The sequence below is a fragment of the Oncorhynchus nerka genome, linkage group LG1 (assembly GCF_034236695.1).
Source record: "Oncorhynchus nerka isolate Pitt River linkage group LG1, Oner_Uvic_2.0, whole genome shotgun sequence".
Taxonomy (NCBI): domain Eukaryota; kingdom Metazoa; phylum Chordata; class Actinopteri; order Salmoniformes; family Salmonidae; genus Oncorhynchus; species Oncorhynchus nerka.
In genome coordinates, this window is record NC_088396.1 from 17,009,706 (window position 1) to 17,036,355 (window position 26,650).

Here is a 26,650-nt window from a genome sequence, read left to right on the forward strand (position 1 = left end):
GCATAATATCCTGCTGCTAGAAGAACGGTAATGTAGACCTAGGCAACAATCACAAGAACTGGCCGTAGCAACTGGTGAAATTAACGATTTGTGAAGGCAGTTTGAGCAAACGTACGGTTGGATTCCTTGCTAAATAATAATTATTCATCATGAACGTGGGCTTTGCTCTCGTTCTCCTCTGGTCTCTCCCAATAACCAATGGTAAGTAGCTAGCTAATGCTAGCTCTATATTGTCGTGTCTTGCTTTCTAATATAGGTAACGTTAGCTAGCTATAGTAGCTAAATATTCAGTTTTGGTGATGGCATGTACTATTATGTAGTGGAAACCAAGACTGGTTTTAGCGCAGTTATGGACAATTTTAGCTAACCCTTTAACTAACTTTAACCTAATTCTCGTAACCTGCCACGTTAATTGTGTTAACCTGCCACGAAAAGTCACTTCTGCTAGTCAAAACCGACAAACCTGCCCTGAGAGCAGTCTAAGTATCCACTAATGTGATACAGCATTAGCTAGGCCTTTTCATTAAAAAAAAAGAAATCAGTATACATACAAGAAGTATACAGACAATGATAACGTATACTAGGGGGTACACCAAATTACAGATTATACAAAGACCTTAAAAGATGCACACATATTGATTGTTTTAACAGCTTTCTTATTAGAAGAATGTAGAATGGTCTTAATGTACTGCTCGAATTCCTTCTAGAAAACACAGAGTTTTTTATTTTTATTAGTGAACTTACATTTATGAATATGACATTTTTCCATTAGCACAATTAGATTTATGGAGGGAAAATTGTTTTTTCTTTATTATGGTTAAGGAAACCGAGCAGTACATTCTCACATAAAAAAAACTAAAGTCATCAAGAGTATTAACAATTATAAAACTGTGAATATTTTTCCAAAATTGTTTTACATGTAGACAATACCAAAATAAATGTGAAACGGTTTCTGGATGCTCAACACAAAAAGTACAATCAATGTTAATGTATTTTTCTGAGTTTCTTCAGGTAATGATTCGCAGGGTAATGCTTATGGATCATTCTGAAAGAGACCTCTTTGACCTTGTTAACAAGCAAGTATTTGTGTGGTAATAACCAGACTTTTTTCCAACAGATATTAGTGAACAATGTATTCCAGTAACTTGTAACATAAGGAATGGATACAATATCCCTTTGAAATAAAGCACGTATAGATCTGTTGTTCTGAGGGAGCAAGGAGAGAAACATATTTTCCCTATTGGAGAGTCAACTGGATTAAGAGAGGGTAGGTCAGGAAGGTGAGGTCTGGCTACACCTCTAAATAACATGAGAGTTCCAGATGGAATAGCATCAAAGACTATGGCGAACTCTCTAGGTGTTACAGGGATATTGTAATTAGATCAAAATTCCTCATCATTGAGTGATAATCCTTCTGCATTAAAAAGTTAACTCACCAGCAGGATATGATTATTGAACCAGTTCTTAAAAAATAAATGCATGATTCAATACAAAACGTCCTTATTGTTCCAAATGAAATACCTATGCAGGGAAAAAATGTTTATACAGTGGGGCAAAAAACTATTTAGTCAGCCACCAATTGTGCAAGTTCTCCCACTTAAAAAGATGAGAGGCCTGTAATTTTCATCATAGGTACACTTCAACTATGACATACAAAATTATTTTTAAAAATCCAGAAAATCACATTGTAGGATTTTTAATGAATTTATTTGCAAATTATGGTGGAAAATAAGTATTTGGTCACCTACAAACAAGCAAGATTTCTGGCTCTCACAGACCTGTAACTTCTTCTTTAAGAGGCTCCTCTGTCCTCCACTCGTTACCTGTAATAATGGCACCTGTTTGAACTTGTTATCAGTATAAAAGACACCTGTCCATAACCTCAGACAGTCACACTCCAAACTCCACTATGGCCAAGACCAAAGAGCTGTCAAAGAACACCAGAAACAAAATTGTAGACCTGCACCAGGCTGGGAAGACTGAAGCTGCGATAGGTAAACAGCTTAGTTTGAAGAAATCAACTGTGGGAGCAATTATTAGGAAATGGAAGACATACAAGACCACTGATAATCTCCCTCGATCTGGGGCTCCACGCAAGATCTCACCCCGTGGGGTCAAAATGATCACAAGAACGGTGAGCAAAAATCCCAGAACCACACGGGGGGACCTAGTGAATGACCTGCAGAGAGCTGGGACCAAAGTAACAAAGCCTACCATCAGTAACACACTACGCCGCCAGGGACTCAAATCCTGCAGTGCCAGATGTGTCCCCCTGCTTAAGCCAGTACATGTCCAGGCCCATCTGAAGTTTGCTAGAGAGCATTTGGATGATCCAGAAGAAGATTGGGAGAATGTCATATGGTTAGATGAAACCAAAATTGAACTTTTTGGTAAAAACTCAACTCGTCGTGTTTGGAGGACAAAGAATGCTGAGTTGCATCCAAAGAACACCATACCTACTGTAAAGCATGGGGGTGGAAACATCATGCTTTGGGGCTGTTTTTCTGCAAAGGGACCAGGACGACTGATCCGTGTAAAGGAAAGAATGAATGGGGCCATGTATCGTGAGATTTTGAGTGAAAACCTCCTTCCATCAGCAAGGGCATTGAATATGAAATGTGGCTGGGTCTTTCAGCATGACAATGATCCCAAACACATCGCCCGGGCAACGAAGGAGTGGCTTTGTAAGAAGCATTTCAAGGTCCTGGAGTGGCCTAGCCAGTCTCCAGATCTCAACCCCATAGAAAATCTTTGGAGAGAGTTGAAAGTCCGTGTTGCCCAGCAACAGCCCCAAAACATCACTGCTCTAGAGGAGATCTGCATGGAGGAATGGGCCAAAATACCAGCAACAGTGTGTGAAAACCTTGTGAAGACTTACAGAAAACGTTTGACCTCTGTCATTGCCAACAAAGGGTATATAACAAAGTATTGAGAAACTTTTGTTATTGACCAAATACTTATTTTCCACTATCATTTGCAAATAAATTCATTAAAAATCCTACAATGTGATTTTCTGGATTTCCTTTTCTCATTTTGTCTGTCATAGTTGAAGTGTACCTATGATGAAAATTACAGGCCTCTCTCATCTTTTTAAGTGGGAGAACTTGCACAATTGGTGGCTGACTACATACTTTCTTGCCCCACTGTATATTAACAACCACGCTAAGAATACTTAGCGTGGTTGAAAAGCAGATCATTTTGCAGGAATCTTATCAATGTCGTAGTTACAAAGTAACATACAATTGGGGTCACCAGAACAGGAGAAGATATGAGGGATGAAATTCCAAATTGAAGTAGGATTCTTTAATTAAAAAATGTTTAGCCCAATTTATCTTAAGTATTTTTCAAAGTAGGAAAATCAACAACAAAAAAATTGAGACCACCATATTCATATGAGTTCATAACGACAGATTTCCTAATATAATGTGCACGATTTTTCCAGATGAAGTTGAAAAGCACCTGGTCAACAGCTTTACCAATTTTGTTGTCAAGATATAGGGACTGGGCTGCATAAGTATGTCTGGACATACCTTCAGCTTTTCAAGGATAAATCCCTCTGCAACCAATGGTTCAACTTCTTTTTGTTTTAATAGGTATAACATTTAATGAGCATCTTTCCTGCATCTTTCCTGTTGATCTGTAGATATGGTAATCCCAAGGTATATTACTTTTTCCTTGACTGAAATATTGCATATAGAGGGTATTACACAGTCTTTAACAGCAAACAATTCACACTTATTAAGGTTCAGGCAAAAACCAGATGCTTGAAAAAAAACAATCTGTTTTAAGCTGTTCGGCAAATGTTCGACGTTATTTCTTAACCCCCTAGCATTGAGTGACACAATAGACAACGACAAAGTGGAATATAGAACAAAGTACTATGAGCTAAACAACAATCGCAAATCGAAAAAGATTGAAAAGAAACCTGCATTGTATACCATATAGATATAAATGATTGAGTGTGAATAGCTGTTCTTGTCTATTGATGTTCTGTATTATGTTTTGTGTGGACCCCAATAAGAGTAGCTGCTGCTTTTGCAACAGCCAATGGCGATCCTAATAAATTGCCAATCTAGCTGGGCCCCAAGCTCTTTAGTGATGTTCCTGGTGGACCTCTTCTCCACCGCAGCACAGGACCACTGGCACCCAGGGGTCAGTTTGGCATGCTGTACTAACCATTCTTTCATTTTGGTAGATACCTTAATTGTTTTCTATCAGGCTATAGTTATATTCAAGAATAACTGCATATACATGAAATAAACAATAGCCTTAAAAATAACATGGATTAGCATGTACCTCTTCTGCCTACTGCACAGTCTCCTCTAGGATAAACATTTTCAGGGAAGATGTCATCCTAGTTAAGACAACTGAACCCAAATGTATATCAGTTGGAATTAACAAGCTTCCTGTCTTGTATGCTTTGTCAAGACACAAACACACACAGCAAATACAGGGACATTTACTTTTCAGCAAACATTAACTTTGGGGCGGCAGGTAGCCTAGTGGTTAGAGCGTTTGGGCCATCGAATCCCCAAGCTGACAAGGTAAAAAAAATCTGTTGTTCTGCCCCTGAATAAGGCAATTAACCCACTGTTCACTGGTAGGCCGTCATGGTAAATAATAATTTGTTCTTAACTTCTTGTGACTCCCCATCCCGGATCCGGGCGCGTAATCATCGCCTGACAACAATAGCATAAAGCAACGGATATAAATATCCCTAGAAAATATTCCTATTCATGAAAATCACAAATGAAATCTATTGAGACACAGCTTAGCCTTTTGTTAATCACCCTGTCATCTCAGATTTTCAAAATATGCTTTACAGCCAAAGCTAGACAAGCATTTGTGTACGTTTATCGATAGTCTAGCATAGTATTATGCCTTGCTAGCAGCTAGCGTTTACCTTTGATTAACTTTGGATGTTTTCACTCACGAGACTCCCAGGTAGATAGCCAAAGTTAATTTTTTCCAAAAATATTATTTTTGTAGGCGAAATAGCTCCGTTTGTTCTTCACGTTTGGCTGAGAAATCGCCCGGAAATTACAGTCACGAAAATGGCGAAAAATATTCCAAATTAGCTCCATAATATCGACAAACATGGCAAACGTTTTTTATAATCAATCCTCAAGGTGTTTTTCTAATATCTATTCGATAATATATCCGTCGGGACAATTCGTTTTTCAGTAGGACCGATTGGAGTAATGGCTACCTCTGTATTTTACGCGAGTCACCCTGGGAGCCATCATGTGACCACTTACGCAATGTAGCCACCTACGGCTATTCTTCAACATAAATGCGTAAAACTACGTCACAATGCTGTAGACACCTTGGGGAATACGTAGAACGCGTAAGCTTGTTGATAGGACATTCACAGCTCAATAGGGACTCATTGGAACGCAGCGCTTTCAAAATATGGGGCACTTCCAGATTGGATTTTTCTCAGGCTTTCGCCTGCAACATCAGTTCTGTTATACTCACAGACAATATCTTTACAGTTTTGGAAACGTTAGTGTTTTCTATCCAAAGCTGTCAATTATATGCATATTCTAGCATCTTGTCCTGACAAAATATCCCATTTAAAACGGCAACGTTTTTTTTACAAAAATGAAAATACTGAGTCGCAACTGACTTGCCTAGTTAAATAAAAAAGCTGCGTCAACTTCAGTCTAGTTAAATGAGGTGGAGCTAACATTACAAAAACAAATCTGTCAACAAAATGTATTCCAGTACTTGACTATCTGAGGTGGAAGCTAGCTACAGTAACTACCTAATAACAGGGGTACACGGAGAAACTGTGTTGTAGTTTAATTGCTTACTGATGTTATTTGCTGGAGGTGTTACACAATTGGCTAGTTACCTTGAACTAGAGTTGCAACAAAGTTGTTCAGTGTCTAACGCTAGACTAGTCAACAACAGTCATGACCGGTTAACGTTACCCCATTGCATTGACTCGCGTTGCCTCCTCAGTTCAGTCGTTTTTGAGATGTTGATGATGGTCAGTCGGTCGGTCGGTAACCACTATACCATAACCCTCAATGTCAAATGGAGGCGCAAGAAGAGGGTTTCAACATAGGCCTATGACTCCTTTCCATTCCGAAACTCCCGGTTGACGCATCATCGAAAGTGCCCTTCATCGCAAAGTCTGCCTCCGCGAAGTGCTGTCTGCAGATCCTGCTAGCTCAAACTAAAGGATGTGGAGCCACTTCTTCGAAAGTTGTGCGTCCTTGGGATTCCGATGGATTTTTTTTAACCAATTCATACAGCCTGGCGCTATACAGTTCGTGTTTGAATTACTACTTGTTGCCATTTTCATTGACTCCACTCTCTTCGATTCACTCTCTGCGCGAAAACTCAGTACCACAGACAATTTGCTGATTCCTGCCAGTGGCGCACTGGCGTCAGTCGTTACTATGGCAATTTAAAATGTTGCTGACCATGCCTCCAAATAAACCTTGTCGGCGATCAAAATACAAAATATAGTTGTTGTGTTAAATACACATGTTTAGTATTAGTGGATTGAATAAATCTCTTTGCTTAGCTTTACTTCAAAAGTGTTTCCCTTTTCAAGCCCTGAAGTTTACGCTTATACAGTAATAGCCTAAAATAATGAAAGTAAAACCTCAATGTAGCCTAAATTGCATAATGATCCATTTCTTTTAAAGGTATTATTTATCTTTATTCTACAATGTAATAACCCTGAACCCGTCCACCATGTGGTTATCCGCAGAGGCTGCGGGTTATGGGTCAACCCGCATATCACTAGTGTGTGTGCCTGCCACCATCAGGAGGTTGGGGTAATTGTGTTCATCTCGATCAAGGCCCTCCCAATCTAGAAAGAGGGCTAGACATTCTGAGTCACAACTGATAAAGAGAGTGGAAAAAGAGCGAGACACAGATTTAGTGTATCATGTAATGACCCTTTTAAATCGCAGCCCCATGGGTGCACTGAAGTTTAGCAGGCCCGCACACACACACACACACACACACAGCTGTTAAGGGAACCATTCTCTACTCTACATTTTTATTTATTTATTCCAGCCCATGTGATAGTTCCTGTTGTGGTATTGCAAGTTCTGAGTCACGCGGCAGGCTGAAACCTCTTTTGTCTAGGATTAGCTCTACAGGGTTTTTCCTATTCAAAATGTCTGTGTACAATTGGTATAAAAGCACTGGCTAGCTAGTGAGGTCAATGTCATCGTGGCTAGCCTATTCTTTTTTTCACCACTGATGTTTTTGCTTCTTTGGTCTAGAGTTATTTGTGTAGATTGCTGAGTTTTTAATTTTTTTAATCCATTTTACAATAAGGCTATAACATAACAAAATATGTCAAAGTCAAGGGGTCTGAATACTTTGAAGGCACTGTATGTTCTCAATTTAAAATGATACCAGTAGATAATGTATATGCGGCTAACCCATAAAGCAGAAAGATTTCCTACATTATTTTTGTGACATGAAATTGTTTAGTGCAAATGAAACCCTTGTATTCTAGGTACAGTAATGTTAATCAAAATAAGTAGCTGGCAATTATTAGGCTAATAAGATGTCAAAAAGGAAAATAGGTTTGGGGAGCGTTGTAATTCTACCTTTTTTTTTTAAAATTTGTGTGAACATGATTTTACAATACAGAGACAACCAAGAAGGTCAATGTCATAGAGGATTGCAGACATTGTTGGTGATGGGTGAAAAGAGATCTGCACAACCAATGTTTGCAAGTCAAAGCCACTATTGCCTTTACCCAAAGTACCCCTTCATGTGCATTTTAGCCCCTGGTGTTTTACAGGAAGTGAGCTATACTCATAAATGTCATGAAACAGCCATAATATATGGGAATCATAGGGGCAATAAACTGTTCCTTTTCTCTTAATGACCTCGAACCCGCTCCTCACTAATCCACAGCTCTCTACCCATATCAGTGCCTGCCAACGTGATCGTCTTCCCTGCACTCAGCACATTCCAAGCTTCATTTTTATTTTATTTTATCTTTATTTAACTTCTTGCGTCGAGCCATCCCGGATCCGGTATCGTGACTACAGCCTCAAGCTCATTACCATAACGCAACGTTAACTATTCATGAAAATCGCAAATGAAATGAAATGAATCTATTTGCTCTCAAGCTTAGCCTTTTGTTAACACTGTCATCTCAGATTTTCAAAATATGCTTCTCAACCATTGCAAAACAAGCATTTGTGTAACAGTATTGATAGCTAACGTAGCATTTAGCGTAGCATTTAGCGTTAGCATTCAGCAGGCAACATTTTCACAAAAACCAGAAAAAGCATTCAAATAAAATCATTTACCTTTGAAGAACTTCGGATGTTTTCAATGAGGAGACTCTCAGATAGCAAATGTTCAGTTTTTCCTGAAAGATTATTTGTTTAGGACAAATCGCTCCGTTTTCTGCGTCACGTTTAGCTACGAAAAAAAACCTGTATCCAGGATTGTGTAAATCTATCCGCAAGCTCATTAGCCTAACACAACGTTAACTATTCATGAAAATCGCAAATGAAATGAAATTAATCTATTTGCTCTCAAGCTTAGCCTTTTGTTAACAACACTGTCATCTCAGATTTTCAAAATATACTTTTGAACCATAGCTAAACAAGCATTTGTGTAATAGTATTAGTATTAGCCTAGCATAGGATTTTGCCTCTATTTCAGCATGCAACATTTTCCACAAAAACCAGAAAAGAATTCAAATAAAATCATTTACCTTTGAAGAACTTCAGATGTTTTCAATGAGGAGACTCTGTTAGATAGCAAATGTTCAGTTTTTACAAAAAATATTATTTGTGTCGACTAATCGCTCCGTTTTGTTCATCACGTTTGGTTAAGGGAAAAAAGTAAGTCATTAAAACGCGAACTTTTTTTCCAAATTAACTCCATAATATCGACAGAAACATGGCAAACCGATGTTTAGAATCAATCCTCAAGGTGTTTTTCACATATCTATCGACGATAAAATCCATTGTGGCAGTTTACTTTCTCTTCTGAAGAAATGGAACGCGCATGGACCTACAGATTACGCACACAGGACATCGGGCGGGACACCAGGTAAATGTAGTCTCTTATGGTCAATCTTCCAATGATATGCCTACAAACACGTCACAATGCTGCAGACACCTCGGGGAATAGACAGAAAGCGCAGGCTCATTCCTGGCGCATTCACAGCCATATAAGGAGACATTGGAACACAGCGCCTTCAGAATCTGGGGCATTTCCTGTATGAAACTTCATCTTGGTTTCGCCTGTTGCATTAGTTCTGGGGCACTCACAGATAATATTTTTGCAGTTTTGGAGACGTCAGAGTTTTGTCTTTCCAAGGCTGCCAATTCCATGCATAGTCGAGCATCTTTTCGTGACAAAATATTGCGCTTAAAACGGGCACGTCTTTTTATCCAATAATGACACAGCGCCCCCATAGGTTGAAGAGGTTAACTAGGCAAGTCAGTTATGAACAAATTATTATTTTCAATGATGTCTTTGTCTCATCGCGCACCAGCGACTCCTGTGGCGGGCCGGGCGCAGTGCGCGCTAACCAAGGTTGCCAGGTGCGCGGTGTTTCCTCCGACACATTGGTGCGGCTGGCTTCCGGGTTGGATGCCGAGCTGTGTTAAGAAGCAGTGCGGCTAGGTTGGGTTGTGTATCGGAGGACGCATGACTTTCAACCTTCGTCTCTCCCGAGCCCGTACGGGAGTTGTAGCGATGAGACAAGATAGTAGCTACTACAACAATTGGACACCACGAAATTGGGGAGAAAAAGGGGTTAAAATTAAAAATAAAGATGTTTGTCGGAATGCACTCCCAGGACTCCCACTTCCACAAATGTTTGTTTTGTTCGATTACGTCCATATTTATGTCTAAATACCTCCGTTTTGTTCACGCGTTTAGTTCACTGTTCCAAAGGCACAATATGCGAGCGCAAAATCCAGACGAAAAGTCAAGAGTTCCTTTACAGTTTGTAGAAACATGTCAAATGATGTTTACAATCAATCTTTAGGGTATTTTTATAATAAATCTTCAATAATATTCCAACCGGACAATAGCGTATTCATTACAGAGGAAAAAGAAGGAATGGCGCGCCTGTGTGACTGCGCAGTAAACAACTGATTGGCCACAGCCTAGTCCACATGTTGAAACAGCTCTTATTCGACCCCCTTCCACAATAGATGCCCCAAACAACTTTCTAAAGGATGATGACATCTGCTGGAAGCCTTGGGAAGTCCAATCTGGCCGCATAGACACAGCATATTGGATAGGCAATCACTTAAATGAAACTACAAACCTCAGATTTCCTACTTCCTGGTTGGATTTGTCTCAGGTTTTCGCCTGCCATATGAGTTCTGTTGTACTCACAGACATCATTCTAACAGTTTTAGAAACTTCAGAGTGTTTTCTATCCAATACTACTAATACTATGCATATATTAGCATCTGGAACAGAGTAGCAGGCAGTTGACTCTGCGCACCTTATTCAACCCAGCTACTCAATACTGCCCCCCTGTCAGCAAGAAGTTAATAAACCTGTTTTCCTTTGTGTGTTTCAGTGCTTGCAGAGCTGCCTGTACCTCAGAACCTGACTCTGCTCACCCTGAACACAGAGTACCTACTAACATGGGACTGGGACCGGGACCAGACGACCACAGGCAACACTGTTACCTTCACTGCAGAGTACATGGGGTAAATCACCACACACACAGTATCACACTCTTGGACACATCCTCCACCCCTCCCCATGTCACATTATAATATATCTCGCATGCTACAGTACACCCAAACTGTGGCTGGTCTAATTCTTCTTGCGCTACAATATGAGTTTCATGATCTGGTATTTGGCCAAGACTGCGTCTCATCAGTAGCAGATAGCCTAGTAGTTGAGCACATTGGGCCAGTAACCAAAAGGTTGCTGGTTCGAATCCCAGAGTCGACTAGGTGAAAAATCTGTCGATGTGCCCTTGAGCTAGGCGGTTAACCCTAATTACTCTTATCCAGAGCGATGTCTGCTAAAGGACTAAAATGTAAATCAGTGACCCTCTCTCTCCCCAATAGGAAGTATAAGATGCAGAGGAAGAAGAAGAACTGGAGCCGTGTGTGTGAGAGGACCATACATACCCACTGTAACTTCACAGGCTCTGATCTGCACTACCTGGGCATGTATGTGCTCAGGGTCCGAGCCAGTGCAGACGGACTGAACTCAGACTGGGTCCTTAAAGACTTCTGCCCCGATAAAGACGGTGAGAGAGAGGAAATGGGGAAGACTGACTTTGGCACCGATTTAAAAACACAAACTAAAGAGATGTAAATGTGAGAACATAACAAAATAATAAACACAGTTGCAAAGAGGCAGTCACATATCTAAGCACAACCACACACCAACATACATTATCAGTCAAAAGTTTGGACAACTACTCATTCTAGGGTTTTCTTTTCTTTTTACTATTTTCTACATTGTAGAATAATAGTGAAGACATCAAAACTATGAAAAAACACATGGTATCATGTAGTAACCAAAAAAGTGTTAAGAAAATCCAAATATGTTTGATATTCTTCAAAGTAGCCACCCTTTGCCTTGATGACAGCCTTGCACACTCTTGGCATTCTCTCAACCAGCTTCACCTGGAATGTTTTTCCAACAATCTTGAAGGAGTTCCCACATACACTACCATTCAAAAGTTTGGGGTCACTTAGAAATGTCCTTGTTTTTGAAAGAAAAGCAACATTTGTTGTCCATTAAAATAACATAAAATTTATCAGAAATACAGTGTAGACATTTAATTTTTTTAATGACTTTTGAAGCTGGAAACAGCTGATTTTTAATGGAATATCTACATAGGCATACAGAGGCCCATTATCGGCAACCATCACTCCTGTGTTCCAATGGCACGTTGTGTTAGCTAATCCAAGTTTATCATTTTAAAAGGCTAATTGATCATTAGAAAACAATTTTTCAATTGTTTGCATAGCTGGAAACTGTTCTGATTTAAAGAAGCAATAAAACTGTCCTTTAGACTAGTTGAGTATCTGGAGCATCAGCATTTGTGGATTTGATTTACAGGCTCAAAGTGGCCAGAAACAAATAACTTTCTTCTGAAACTCGTCAGTCTATTCTTGTTCTGAGAAATGAAGACTATTCCATACGAGAAATTTTCAAGAAACTGTAGATCCCGTGCAATGCTGTGTACTTCTCCCTTCACAGAACAGTGCAAACTGACACTAACCAGAATAGAAAGAGGGGTGGGAGGCCACGGTGCACAACTGAGCAAGAGGACAAGTACATTAGTGTCTAGTTTGAGAAACAGACCCCTCACAAGTCCTTAACTGGCAGCTTCATTAAATAGTACGCGCAAAACACCAGTCTCAACGTCAGTGAAGAGGTGACTCCGGGATGCTGGCCTTCTAGGCAGAGTTGCAAAGAAAAAGCCTTATCTCAGACTGGCCGATAAAAAGAAAAGATTAAGATGGGCAAAATAACACTGGACAGAGGAACTCTGCCTAGAAGGCCAGCATCCCGGAGTTGCCTCTTCACTGTTGACATTGAGACTGGTATTTTGCAGGTACTATTTAATGAAGCTGCCAGTGAAACATATGTTTCTCAATTGTCTGTAATATGTTCCGGGATTCATCCAATGGCTTTGAGGAGTATACCACCTCCGTCATCAGCTTCATCAATAAGTGCATTGACGACGTCATCCCCACAGTGACCGTACATACATATCTCAACCAGAAGCCATGGACTACAGGCAACATCCGCATCGAGCTAAAGGCTAGAGCTGCCACTTACAAGGAGTGCGACACTAATCCGGACGCTTATAAGAAATCCCGCTACACCCTCAGTCAAACCATTTAAACAGGCAAAGTGTCAATACAGGATTAAGATTGAATCCTACTACACCGGCTTTGACGCTCATCGGATGTGGCAGGGTTTGAAAACTATTACAGAGTACAAAGGGAAATCCAGCCACGAGCTGCCCAGTGACGTGAGCCTACCAGATGAGCTAAATGCCTTTCATGCTCGCTACGAGGCAAGCAACACTGAAGCATGCTCTCGGTAGCCGATGTGCAAGACCTTTACAGGTCAACATTCACAAAGCCACGGGCCGGACAGATTACCAGGATGTGTACTCAAATCATGTGCGGACCAACTTGCAAGTGTCTTCACTGACATTTTCATCCTCTCCCTGACTGAGTCTGTAATACCTACATGTTTCAAGCAGACCGCCATAGTCCCTGTGCCCAAGGAAGCGAAGGTAACCTGCCTAGAATGATTACCGCCCCGTAGCACTCACGTCGGTAGCCATGAAGTGCTTTGAAAGACTGGTAATGGCTCACATCAGCAGCATCATCCCGGATACACTAGACCAAGTATTCTCAAACTAGGGTACACGAAATGCCGTCGGGAGTACGCCAAATAAAACTGATTCACGTTTAAAAAATAGTGTATAGATTTTTTTTTCATTATTCACATTTTCAAACAGTCCATTTATAGTTTCCAACGGGGCTATACATTTGGGTTAGAGTTTTTTTTCTTTTCGCCTGAGTAGGCTCATTTCACTGCCAAAAATAAAATTAAACCATCTAGTGTTCAGCGAAATAACAACAATGTCAAATAAGGGTAGCCTAGTCAAATAATTAACATCCAATCACATTAACCGTTACTCTCTCGTGGAAATTCCACTAACGGTCCATATGTAGCCAAACTTAGCTGCTGTTCATGTTGATATCTGTAGTTGTGGTGCAAAAGCCGTGACAGGGAGACGTAGTGGAGTGGTAACACCCATGCAAGCAGTTGGTCCCGACGCCACTTGGGTACACTGCAGCATCCACCGAGAGGTTCTTGCTGCCAAGGGAATGCCTGACAGCTTGTTTTGGACACTACAGTGGAAATTGGTGGAACACTTTGTTACAGCAAGGTTCCTGAACTATTTTTCTGCACTATGCAATGATATGGGCAGCGACCATGCTTTTACAACATACAGAAGTGCTCTGGTTATCAAGGGGCAAAGTATTGACAGATTTTTTTTAAATTGAGAGACGAGCTTAAAGTTTTCTTTGCTGACCATAATTTCCACTTGGCTGACCGCTTGCATGAGTTTCTGACACGACTGGCCTATCTGGGTGATGTTTTTTCTCGTCTGAATGATCTGAATCTAGGATTACTGTGACTCTCCGCAACTTTATTCAATGTGCGGGACAAAATTGAGCCTATGATTAAGAAGTTGGAGCTCTTCTCTGTTTGCATTAACAAGGACAACACACAGGTCTTTCCATCATTGTATGATTTTTGTTTTTGTGGTCAAATGAACTCAAGCTTACGGACAATGTCAAATGTGATATAGCGAAGCACCTGAGTGAGTTTGTTGCGCAATTACGCAGGTACTTTCCCGAAACAGATGACTGTGTGGAAAATGATTTAAAACAATACAACTCAACATTGCAGAGTTATGTGCATCCTTTCAAGCATACCCTTCTCATTAACTAACCTGTGGTGAGTTATTCACAATTTTCAATGAACAAATAAGGTTTTATATGTAAGATGGTTAAATAAAGAGCAAAATTATTGATTATTATATGTGCCCTGGTCCTATAAGAGCTCTTTGTCCCACGAGCCAGGTTGTGACACAAACTCTCACTCATTCTTATGTTTAATAAATGTATCGTATAGTATGTGTGGGAGGTTTACAATAATGGCAAAAGCTCAGCGTTCAACACCATAGTGCTCACAAAGCTCATCACTAAGCTAAGGATCCTGGAACTAAACACCTACCTCTGCAACTGGACTTCCTGACGGGCCGCCCCCAGGTGGTAAGGGTAGGCAACAACACATCTGCCACGCTGATCCTCAACACTGGGGCCTCTCAGGGGTGCGTGCTTAGTCCCCTCCTGTACTCCGTTCACCCACGACTCCCAACACCACCATTACGTTTGCTGACGACACTACAGTGGTAGGTCTGATTACCGATAACGATGAGGGCCTATAGGGAGGAGGTCAGAGACCTGGCAGTGTGGTGCCAGGATAACAACCTCTCCCTCAATGTGAGCAAGACAAAGGAGCTGATCGTCAACTACAAGAAAAAGCGGGCCGAAGAGGCCCCTATTAACATCAACAGGGCTGTAGTGGAGCGGGTCGAGAGTTTCAAGTTCCTTGGAGTCCACATCAGCAACATGTTGATCATGGTCCAAAAACACCAAGACAATCGTGAAGAGGGCACGACAACAACTTTTCCCCCTTAGGAGACTGAAAAGATTTGGCATGGGTCCGCAGATCCTCAAAGTTCTACAGCTGCACCATCGAGAGCATGGTTGCATCACCACCTGGTATGGCAACTGTTCGGCATCTGACCGTAAGGCGCTACAGAAGGTAGTACATATGGCCCAGTACGTCACTGGGGCCGAGCTTCCTGCCATCCAGGACCTATATACTAGGCAGTGTCAGAGGAAAGCCTCAAAATTGTCAGACTCCAGTCACCCAATTCATAGACAGTTCTCTCTGCTACAACACGGCAAGCGGTACTGGAGCCTGGACTAATTAACAGCTTCTACCTCCAAGCCATAAGACTGCTGAACAATTAATCAAATGGCCACCTGGACTATTTACACACCCCACCACCATTTTGTTTTTTACACTATTGCTACTCGCTGTTTAATCTATGCATAGTCACTTTACCACTACCTACATGTACAAATTACCTCTACTAATCTGTATCCCCGCTCATTGACTCGGTACTGGTACCCTCTGTGTATAGCCTCGTTATTTTATTGTTACTTTTTAATAATTTTTTACTTTAGTTTATTTGGTAAATATTTTCTTAACCAACAATGCAGTTCACGAAAGAGTTAAGGGCTTGTAAGTAAGCGTTTCACAGTAAGGTTGTATTCGGCGCATGTGACTAAGTTTGATTTGAATGAGTAGGTGTGTCCAAACTTTTGACTGGTACTGTACGTAGACACCCTAACACACAACTAGCACAGGAAGATCGCTATCGATCACCAATAATCGTTCTCTGGAGTTGGCTCGGCTGGATTCTGACTTGATGATTACTGAAAGTTTATTTATGCTTATTTTTCTGTTCTTCCCCATCTAGCTGCTTTGGGCCCACCATCCAGGGTTGAGCTGGCTCCTGTGGGGAACCTGCTGGACGTGACCATCTCTGACCCCCTGACCAGCACCCAGGGCTCCATGAAGGAACACGTCCTCTCCCTGTACTACCACATCCTGTACTGGAGCCTGTCTGATGACCCTCGGGTACTGTCATTTCTTACTAGCACTGACTTTTCTGATAGCTACTTTATTGGTGGAAAATGTACTGTTGTTGATATGTGGTGGCTCACCTAGCTACCTTAAAATGGATGCACTAAGTAACTACTAAATGACAAAAATGTGAATGTTACTTTTTTTGGTTTCTAGCTGAAACTAGGACAGATTCATTATTTTTTTTGGAACAACTAGAAATCCTCAGAGAGAAGTTTTTAAAATACCTTTGTTTCTCCAACTCACACTTCCCTTTTCTATGTTTTCTTAAGGCACCTGGGCCTCCCCTCAGTAACCCTGTGACTGCTATAAAACCCCACACACCAGAAGCCACAACATGTAAACACTCTAAACCGCAACCTTAAAAAGAACACACCTGTGTTCCTACTCTGGTTTTCTATGTAGGTTGTCTATGTAACGCAACACAATAATAGACCTTTCTATTATTGGAATGTGGCGCCTTGAAAGCGCTACGGCATGTGTGTTTGTCTGAAAGGGTACACTACCGCTTTTTAAATGCCGCAACAAAACCTTTTCTGGAGGTAGTTTCGAAGCGCCATTGAAAACAGGAATTTAACTTGTCTGTTAACTAGTTGCTCCTACCCTCTACTTTTTTGAACATTTTGTTAAAAATCGCGCAACATTTCAGCGCCCTGCTACTCATGCCAGGAATATAGTACGTTCATATGGTTAGAATGTGTGGATAGGAAACCCTCGGACGTTTTTAAAACTGGTTAAATCACGACTGTGGCTATTACATAACGTGCGTTACATCGGAAAGCGCAGGAAAACCTGATCACAGAAAATGGAAATAAATATCCTTGCGCCACTTCCAGCAATTGTTAACAGTGAGCCGAATTAGATAAGACCGAGCATTCAACTCCCACAGCATCCCCATGTTGTCTAGAGTCTTGTGAATTGAATCCTCTTTGATTCTTGGTTGAACCGAAACAGGGGCACCACTTACCTCCGGTCTCCGCCCAGATCATTCCGGAAGAGCTCTCTCGTGAAATTTTTTCCAAGACGACAGCTAATGATTTTGACATCGCCTATGGATGATTTTTATCGCTTATTAACGTTTACTAATACCTAAAGTAGCATTACAAACGTATTTCGAAGTGTTTTGTGAAAGTTTATCGTCTACTTTTTGAATTTTAAAAATGACGTTACGTTGTGAAATCGCTGTTTTTCGTTTATCACACAGTCTACATATAACGATATCTTGGCTTTATATGGCCCGATTTAATCGAAATAAAGACCCAATAGTGTTTATGGGACATCTAGGAGTGCCAACAAAGAAGATGGTGAAAGGTAATGACTGTTTTCTATTTTATTGTGCGGTTTGTGTAACGCCGAAATGCTAATTATTTTGTTTACGTCCCCTGCTGTGCTTTTGTGTTGTAGTGTATTGGTGCATGCTATCAGATAATAGCTTCTCATGCTGTCGCCGAAAAGCATTTTAAAAATCTGACTTGTTGCCTGGATTCACAACGAGTGTAGCTTTAATTTGATACCCTGCATGTGTATTTTAATGAACTTTTGAGTTTTAACTAATACTATTAGCATTTAGCGTAGCGCATTTGCATTTCCAGAGCTCTAGTTGGGACGCAAGCGTCCCAAGTAGAGGCAAGAGGTTAAGGAATGACGGGACTAACATCAATTTCTAGGCAACCAGAACCGTCAATCAAATGAGCATCAGCATCATCTGGGTATGTGTGCAACAAAAGTTCAACGTTCACCTTCAGCTACCATTTCCGTCAAGCCGTCTACACATAGTTTGACGGGTAGGTTGGATAAATCCAACGTATGCACCACACAGAACGTACTGCAACTGCCTCTGCAACGCAATGCTGTGAGGCAAACGCAGTGTTCCGTTGGAAATGAATGTACTTCTTGTGTACAAAAATGCAATGATGCTGTCGGTGTGATCGAGGCGTACCCTACCATAAAAACAACAGCACATCAATGAGCAACATTTTATTGTTTTCAGGGAAACAATACCAAACATTCTATGCTGGAGCAGAGTTCTGTCTGAAAAGGTACATCAGGTTATCAATTGTTGCTATCGACCTGTTACTGTAGTGGCATCCTATGTAAGGGACTGTGCACTTGAGGTGTGTGGCCACTTGGAAACACCAGTTAGACCTCTCACTCAAACCCTTGTAATTTTTTTGTCTTATGTTGCACCTACCTCACATTTTCCAGGAATATTGGCCCAACGTGGTCCGGGTTTGGCCGGGGGGGCTTTACTTGACTCCTTGATGCTATAGCGACTCCTTGTGGCGGGCTGGGCACTTGCAGGCTGACTTCAGTCGTCAGTTGAACGGTGTGTCCTCCGACACATTGTCGTGTTTAGAAGCGCGGTTTGGCGGGTCATGTTTCGGAGGACGCATGACTCAACCTTCGCCTCTCCCGAGCCCGTTGGGAAGTTGCAGCGATGAAACAAGATTGTAATTGGATCAGTTGTGTACTCATGGTTATGCATATACTTTTCATATTTCTTCTGTACGATTTCAATTTAGCCCTATCCATATAGGACAATCCCCACGAGTGCGAAGGGTTGAATATTTTAAAAAGTATTTATTCTAAAAAGTAAAGCCAACACGTTTCAGGGTTTTTATTCTGTTCGATATCGGACAGGGCATTCAAATGCGCATCAGATTGAATGCAAAGCTGTTATTACGTATTCTCTGTAACTCCCCCAGGGCTTCAACATCAATTGTATCTGCTCTTCTGCAGCCATTCCACTTACTTGATTTAATCTAGTACTAGCATAGATGGTTCATGTGAAGAAGGGCTTGGTGATTAGTTCACCAGTGGAATCAACTGTGCTAGTACTGCATTACATCAAGTAAGTGGAATGGCTGGAGGTACTCCAGAGAGGTTTGGGAAACACAGCCCTATCTTATTTCACTCTGCAAAAACCTATTTTAACATGTTTTTATTGTTTGAACAGGGTCTAAAGCCTAATGTGGTGAACTCTAACAATAACCTGGTGACGCTGCCTGAGCTGGAGGCCTGGACGTGGTACTGTGTCATGGTTCAGTCTCGCTACGACTACTACAACAAGACAAGCGGCTACACGGCACCCCAGTGCATGCAGACAGAAGGTAAAGACTTTGAGATTGGTTTTGAAATAGCATGACGTGTTTGTGTGTGTAACCTACCTGTATCCGTGTGAGTAAGTATACTGTATGAGTGTGTTTTTTTGTATATATATTTTTTTTACAGGAGTATTTACACATTAACGAGGGCACTGTAATCTGAAGGACACTTGTGTGATTGTCTTCATCCACAGGTGACACCCAGTGGAGGCAGATTTTCCTGTACTTCCTGGTCTCCCTGGTAGTATGTTTCCTGCTGGTGCTGCTGCCCTACACCTTCTTTAGGTTCTACAGAGTCCTCAAACACACCTTCTACCCCACCATCCAGCTGCCTGCATACATCCAGGAGGTAGGCTGTACATGGGCTAACAAGCACACACATCCTATCAAATTTTATTTGTCACATGCGCCGAATACTACCGGTGTAGACCTTACCGTGAAATGCTTACTTACAAGCCCTTAACTTCTTATGGTATAGGGGACGCTTGCGTCCCACTTGGCCAAAAACCAGGGAAAATGCAGCACGGCAAATTCAAATAAATTGATATAAAAATCAAACTTTCATTAAATTACACATGTAAGATACTCAATTAAAGCTACACTCGTTGTGAATCCAGCCAACATGTCAGATTTCTAAAAGGCTTTCGGCGAAAGCATAAGAAGCTATTATCTGTTGATAGCACAACCGTAAACAAAGAGGGTAGCATTTTTCAACCCTGCAGGCGCTACACAAAACGCAGGAATAAAATATAAAACATGCCTTACCTTTGACGAGTTTCTTTTGTTGGCACTCCAATATGTCCTGTAAACATCACAATTGGTCCTTTTGTTTGATTAATTCCGTCCATATATATCCAAAATGTCAATTTATTTGGCGCATTTGATCCAGAGAAAAACAGCTTCCAAAATGCGCAATGTCACTACAAAATATTTCAAAAGTTGCCTATAAACTTTGCCAAAATATTTCAAACTACTTTTGCAATACACCTTTAGGTATTTTTAAACGTTAATAATCGATCAAATTGAAGACGAGTCTAACGCCACTTTTCAAGTCTTGGCCAAATCTCAACAGCGTTATCCTTTTCCAGGATGGCCCTACTTCTTCATTGCACAAATGAATAACCTCAACCAACAACAAGTTCCTAAGAAATATCGTTTGCCAATGAGAACTCAGTGAACAGACAGGCCTTTTTTGCCTGCTACATAAGTTCTATTATACTCACAGACATGATTCAAACAGTTTTAGAAACTTCAGAGTGTGTTCTATCCAAATCTACTAATAATATGCATGTCTTATATTCTTGGCATGAGTAGCAAGAAGTTGAAATTGGGCACGCTATTTATCCAAAAGTGAAAATGCTGCCTCCTATACCTTAAGAAGTTAACCAAAAATGCAGTTAAGAAAATAGAGTAAAACAAAATTGACTAAATAAACAAAAGTTTAAAAGTAACACAATTAACGAAGCTATATACAGGGGATACCGAGTCAATGTGCGGGGATACAGGTTAGTCAAGGTAAATTGTACATGTCGGTAGGGGTAAAGTGACTATGTATGTATATGACTATGTATGTATAATAAACAGAGAGTAGCAGCAGGCCTCACAGTGGCTAGCATGTAAACAACAGTAATATCTAGGTATCTTTGGGTGGGTGTGTGTCTCTGGGGTGTTGGGATAAATTGAGTAATCATATGCTGCTCCCTCTTCTCCCCCCCCCCCCCCCACCACCACCACCAGTACCTCTGTGACTCCTCCCTCGGCTCTGAAATGCCCATTCTCCTCACTCCTGAGTCAGAGCTGTGCTGTGATAATCTGAGCGTGTACGCCGAGGTGGTGCTGCTGGAGATCCACATAGCTCCTCCCTTCACAGCTCCCCCCTCAGGGCTGCAGCATGACAGCAGCAGGCATAGCCGCCAGGGCAGTGAAGGCAGCGGAGACTCTGGGGTCTACTCCACAGAGGGAGGCTCCGGCCAGCAGGGTTCTAGTGGTGGGGGTGAGCCAATCAGGAGAGACAAGGAAGTGGAGAAGGTGAAGCTGGAGGAGATGGGGGAAGAGCCTGGAGACGAAGGAGTTCCGGATGAGGGAGTTGTGGATGTGTGCGTCTGAGGAGAGAGCGAGAGGAGCGGAGCGCTGGGTGGAAAGACTGTAGGTGATGGTTGAAGAATTGTAATAGGGAAAGGAGGAGGGTCATACAGAATGTTCTCTGAAGTCTGTCTTTCTACCCCTCAAAGGACACTTTGAAGTTGATGACATCTCGCTTAAAAGACATCACACAGATCAAAAGACATCTCAAAAGTAAGGGTGTAACAGTAAACGTATTCATACCAACTCGTTCGGTATGGGGGACCTCTGTTCAGTCTGCACTGTGAACCCAGATTAAAACATAAACAATTTTACTGTACCAGTCAAACGTTTGGCCACCCACTCATTCCAGGGTTTTTCTTTATTCTTACTATTTTCCAAATTGTATAATAATACTGAAGACATCCAAACTATGAAATAACATACATGGGATCATTAGTATTCAAAAATGTGTTAAACAAATCGAAGTATATATTTTAGATTCTTCAAAGTAGCCACTCTTTGCCTTTGACAGCTTTGCACACTCTTGGCATCCCTCTCAACCAGATTCATGAGGTTGTCACCTGGAATGCATTTCAATTAACAGGTGTCTTGTTAAGTTAATTTGTGGAATTCCTTTCCTTCTTAATGTGTTTGAGCCAATCAGTTGTGTTGTGACAAGATAAGGGTGGTATACAGAAGATAGCCCTATTTGGTAGAAGACCAAGTCCATATTATGGCAAGAACAGCTCAAATAAGCGAAGACAAACGACAGTCCATCATTACTTTAAGACATGAAGGTCAGTCAATCTGGAAAATGGAAATAACTTTGAAAGTTTCTTCAAGTGAAGTCGCATAAACCATCAAGCGCTATGATGAAACCGGCTCTCATGAGGACCGCCACAGGAAAGGAAGACCCAGAGTTACCTCTACTGCAGAGGATAAGTTCATTAGAGTTAGCAGCCTCAGAAATTGCTACCCAAATAAAAGCTTCAGAGTTCAAGTAACAGACACATCTCAACATCAACTGTTCAGAGGAGACTGAGTGAATCAGGCCTTCGTGGTTGAATTGCTGCAAAGAAACCACTACTGAAGGACACCATTAAGAAGAAGACTTGCTTGGGCCAAGAAACACAAGCATTGCACATTAAACCGGTGGAAATCTGTCCTTTGGTCTGATGAGTCCAAATTTGAGATTTTTGGTTCCAAACGATGTGTCTTTGAGACGGAGAGTAGGTCAATGGATGATCGCATGTGTAGTTCCCACCGTAAAGCATGGAGGTGTGATGGTGTGGGGGTGATTTGCTGGTGACACTGATTTATTTAGAATTCAAGGCACACTTAACCAGAATGGCTACCACAGCATTCTGCAGCGATACGCCATCCCATCGGTTTGCACTTAGTGGGACTATCATTAATTTTTTAACATGACAATGACCCAGAACACACCTCCAGGCTGTGTAAGAGCTATTTTACCAAGAAGGAGAGTGATGGAATGCTGCATCAGATGACCTGGCCTCCACAATCACCCGACCTAAACCCAATTGAGATGGTTTGAGATTAGTTGGACCGCAGAGTGAAGGAAAAGCAGCCAACAAGTGCTCAGCATATGTGAGAACTCCTGCAAGACTGTTGGAAAAGCATTTCTCATGAAGGTGGTTGAGAATGCCAAGAATGTGCAAAGCTGTCATCAAGGCAAAGGGTGGCTACTTAAATCAAAATATTTTATATTCTTCTAACACTTGTTTGGTTACTACTTGATTCCATATCTGTTATTTCATAGTTTTTATTCTACAATGTAGAAAATAGTAAAAATCAAGAAACCCTGGAATGAGTAGGTGTCCAAACTTTTGACTGGTACTGTACATGGATATTTCACTAGGCCTATAGGCTGCATTGTATGCCTCTTGGGTAAATCTGAGCAACAACAAAAACATTTCAGGCTATCCCGTTAAAACAACTAGAGACTACAGAATGTGCACGTTGTAATTACAATTTGAATCTTAATTTATGGATTTCTAACTGTCCTTTTTGTGAGGCGCAGCCAGGAAATAGTTCTGTCCAATGTCGAGTGGTGGGGTCGATTAACCAGGAGGATTCTCCATCACCAGTTTGGGAACATTTTGGCTTCCCAGTAAGATTATTGCGGGGATGGACACAGAGTATGTTGCCAGTGCTGGAAGAGAATAGCCTATGCAGCTGTCAACACCTCAACATGTTGACACAGTTACGCCGACATCACGCCAGTATTCCTACCACCAGAACAAGACGGCAACTCAAAAAAACAACGCAACGTCGTCTCCCCGCTGCATTCAAGCAGCCCTTCGCAGCTGATTCTGACCGGGCCAAAATAAACAAATGACAAGAGCGATAGGTATGTTTATTACCATGGAAATGTGCCCATTCTCAGTGGTTGAGAAGAATAAGGCGTTTCAGCACTTCTTGAAAGTGCTCGAGCCACGTTACGAACTTCACCCACTCCCACCCATTTCAGCAGATGGGTAGTGCCCACTGTATATAAGCAAGCTGAAACAGAATTTGTAAATAAATAGGCCAATGCACCCTGTGTTGTGCTTACTACAGATGGATGGACCTCCCAGGGTTACGGAGAGCTACTTAAGTGACAGCCCTTCACATTTCCCTCAACTGGGAAATGAAAAGTACCGCGCTACAGACACGCCCCCTTTATGAGAGTCCCACAAGTGCACATATTTTTCTCTTTGTAAGAAAACCTTATAGCATAGGCTTCTACAATGTCTGAGCCATGTTTACATGTTGATTTCACACACATATTGCACTTTATTTTAGTGTTGTTGAGTAATCATGTGTTTTCATTTCAGAAAATATCAACAAAAATTAACTACAGTAAATGTTGACATTTTCCTGCTGTACCAAATCCGAACCGTAGCGCGACCCCAAAACCAGGTTCTGTGAACTTTTACACCCCTACTCAAGGTACCATCCATAGCCACCTTGTGACAGGATGGCATGTTATTAATGTGATTCCCGTTTGTCTTTATTCTGCCTGTTCACTGCGACAGTTGTGAATTTGTGCCTGGGTTGTTCTGGGAATCCCATGTTGCTCTGTGTTTTAAGGGCATAGAAACAATATTAAAGGTGGGAGAGGAAGGAGCATCTATCAGATTAAGAATATCAACAAGACCCCAGCCCACCTTTCTTTTCTATGGCCTTGCTGGAAGAGTGTAGTGGCATGGTGTCGTGAGATGGGCGTGCTCCAAACTACATGTCAGACAGTGCTGGTCACTGCCAATGGCATGCCTTCTTTTTCCAGCTAATTCTGTGACCGTTGGTCCATTGGCATGTATGAAGACTGACTGCTGCAAGATGTTGTGTGTTCCCCTATACTGTAACTAAAGTGGTAATCCCCATTCAAAATAAATGAAGGAATTCATGGGGAAACAGGGTAGCTCATCAGTTTAAACGGTTAAATTTGAACATTTTCAATCACAAGTATGGTGCAGATAATCAACCTCAAGTTTGTCCAGTCAAGACATCTTCAAAATGAAGCCCATCGTGCATGTTGGTTTTTATGTAAATGTTAAATGTATTAGTTTGTCCTTTTTATGATTCTTATAGAATCTGAAATCAAGAATAGTGTCATGTTTTCTCTCTGAGACCTTCTCATTATTTGACTTCCTCTTTGTCATGAAAGGTGCTTTGCTCCAACTGTTGCTGATTGGACCCCTGAGTCTTAAAGAAGAACTGAATCTCGTGTGTGATTTATTTGAAGGTCTATGTTTATTGATGCATTTGTTCTCTGAGCTGAAAACTCCCCTGTCGAACAAATACCTCCTAGAGGTTTTTCATTGTAAATACAATAACATTTTGTCAAAGTTAAAAAAGTGGAAATTATCAGCGTCACTTAAGTTGATAAAAGTGACATAAAATATATTCAACAAATAACCATAATGTATATCAGCTAAAGCCTCAAAACCGAAGCCAATACAAATGTGAATTTCCTATGCTTTATTATTATAACCAGCTACAAACAGCTCTTTGTATTACATGCCTGTACAGTTGAAGTCAGAAGTTTATGTACACCTTAGCCAAATACATTTAAACTCAATTGAGATGTACAAACTATGGCCATGCTGTCAATGAAGCATGCCAATGTTGAATGTTTTATAATTTTAAGCTTGGAAAAGACACCCTTAATCCCAGACTTGGGACCAGATAGCCACTCCACTGAATAGCAGGCTAGTGATTGCTTTGCAATGCTTGCCGTTAGGATTTGCCAGTAGATTGTCGACTTGATTCATAATGATGACTGCTAGCTAAGATTTTGAAAGTATGTTGATGACATGATCCGTCCAATCAAAGCTACTTTAGATGAAATTACGTCAGATCACATATCTGTGGTCAATGACCTCGAACCTTCTTGGATGGGCACTTCAAATGTAACTCTATGGCAGCACCCAAGGGGCTTGAATTTTAGAGTTTTACCCTACCCTGACTACACAGCTTGCAAAAATACATTTGGAAATCTATGTTATTAATTTATTGCACCCACACTGCTAGTGCACGTCAACGAGCGTCTGCGTTGCCACGGGCTAAAATAGAAGTCCTTTCTATTTTTTTTACCCAATTTTGTGAAATCCAATTGGTAGTTACAGTCTTGTCTCATCGCTGCAACTCCCGTACGGACTCAGGAGAGACGAAGGTCGAGAGCTATGCATCCTCCTGGAAGGAGGAGAGATCACTAGAAATGATTCGGTTGACCGTTATATGTGTGGATTAATTGTCGGAGTAGAGGACGTTGTGCATTTCGGGTAAAATAACAACTCAATGTTTATATCCCAGGACAAATTTGCTAGCAACAGCAAGCTAGCTAAATAAGACAAATGAGCTAGCAAGCTAACTAGCTAAATGTCCATACATGTTTAATGCTTTTCGACCTGTCCCCAAATTAATGTCATTGGTTCAGTGTTTGTTTTGATATTTTAACCTGCGTGTCATGATCACGTTTTGTGTAGTGTTGTACATTTCATGTATTGTTTAGAGTTTTGTCGTGCCTTCGCTGGCATGCATATAAAATAACATGTTTGCCTCACCAAGATTGACATGCTAAAATTGCCACTGAAAGTAGTCCTGGTGAATTAGTATGCACAAAACAATGGTTGTCTTCATGTATATCTCTGGTCATGCTGTATTATTGCATCCAAATTGAGTTTCATTCATATTAAAGTATTTAACTCACCTCATACGTCTTGCCTAAGTGT

The 26,650-nt window shown here is 41.2% G+C and overlaps 2 protein-coding genes across 3 annotated transcripts in view; both read left to right on the forward strand.

The window, feature by feature from the left end:
- On the forward strand, positions 1–26,632 carry LOC115106208 (interferon alpha/beta receptor 1a-like). 2 transcript variants are annotated; one of them, XM_029628874.2, is made up of 8 exons: positions 1–201; positions 10,544–10,676; positions 11,046–11,230; positions 16,079–16,239; positions 19,202–19,355; positions 19,544–19,698; positions 21,087–21,494; positions 21,581–26,632. In XM_029628874.2, exons 1-7 carry the CDS (start codon positions 150–152, stop codon positions 21,453–21,455), a joined length of 1,209 nt encoding a protein of 402 aa, XP_029484734.1. In that variant the 5' UTR covers positions 1–149; the 3' UTR covers positions 21,456–21,494; positions 21,581–26,632. The 2 variants fall into 2 exon arrangements, with proteins under 2 accessions (XP_029484734.1, XP_029484664.1); XM_029628804.2 differs by having other exon boundaries at positions 21,087–26,632.
- Positions 21,587–26,650, forward strand: part of LOC115106341 (interferon alpha/beta receptor 1a-like) — a 14,948-nt gene continuing 9,884 nt past the window's right edge. Inside the window, exon 1 of the mRNA XM_029628999.2 lies at positions 21,587–21,644. Coding sequence (XP_029484859.1) covers positions 21,596–21,644 — 49 coding nt within the window. The 5' untranslated portion in view covers positions 21,587–21,595. The remainder of the gene's footprint in view (positions 21,645–26,650) is intronic.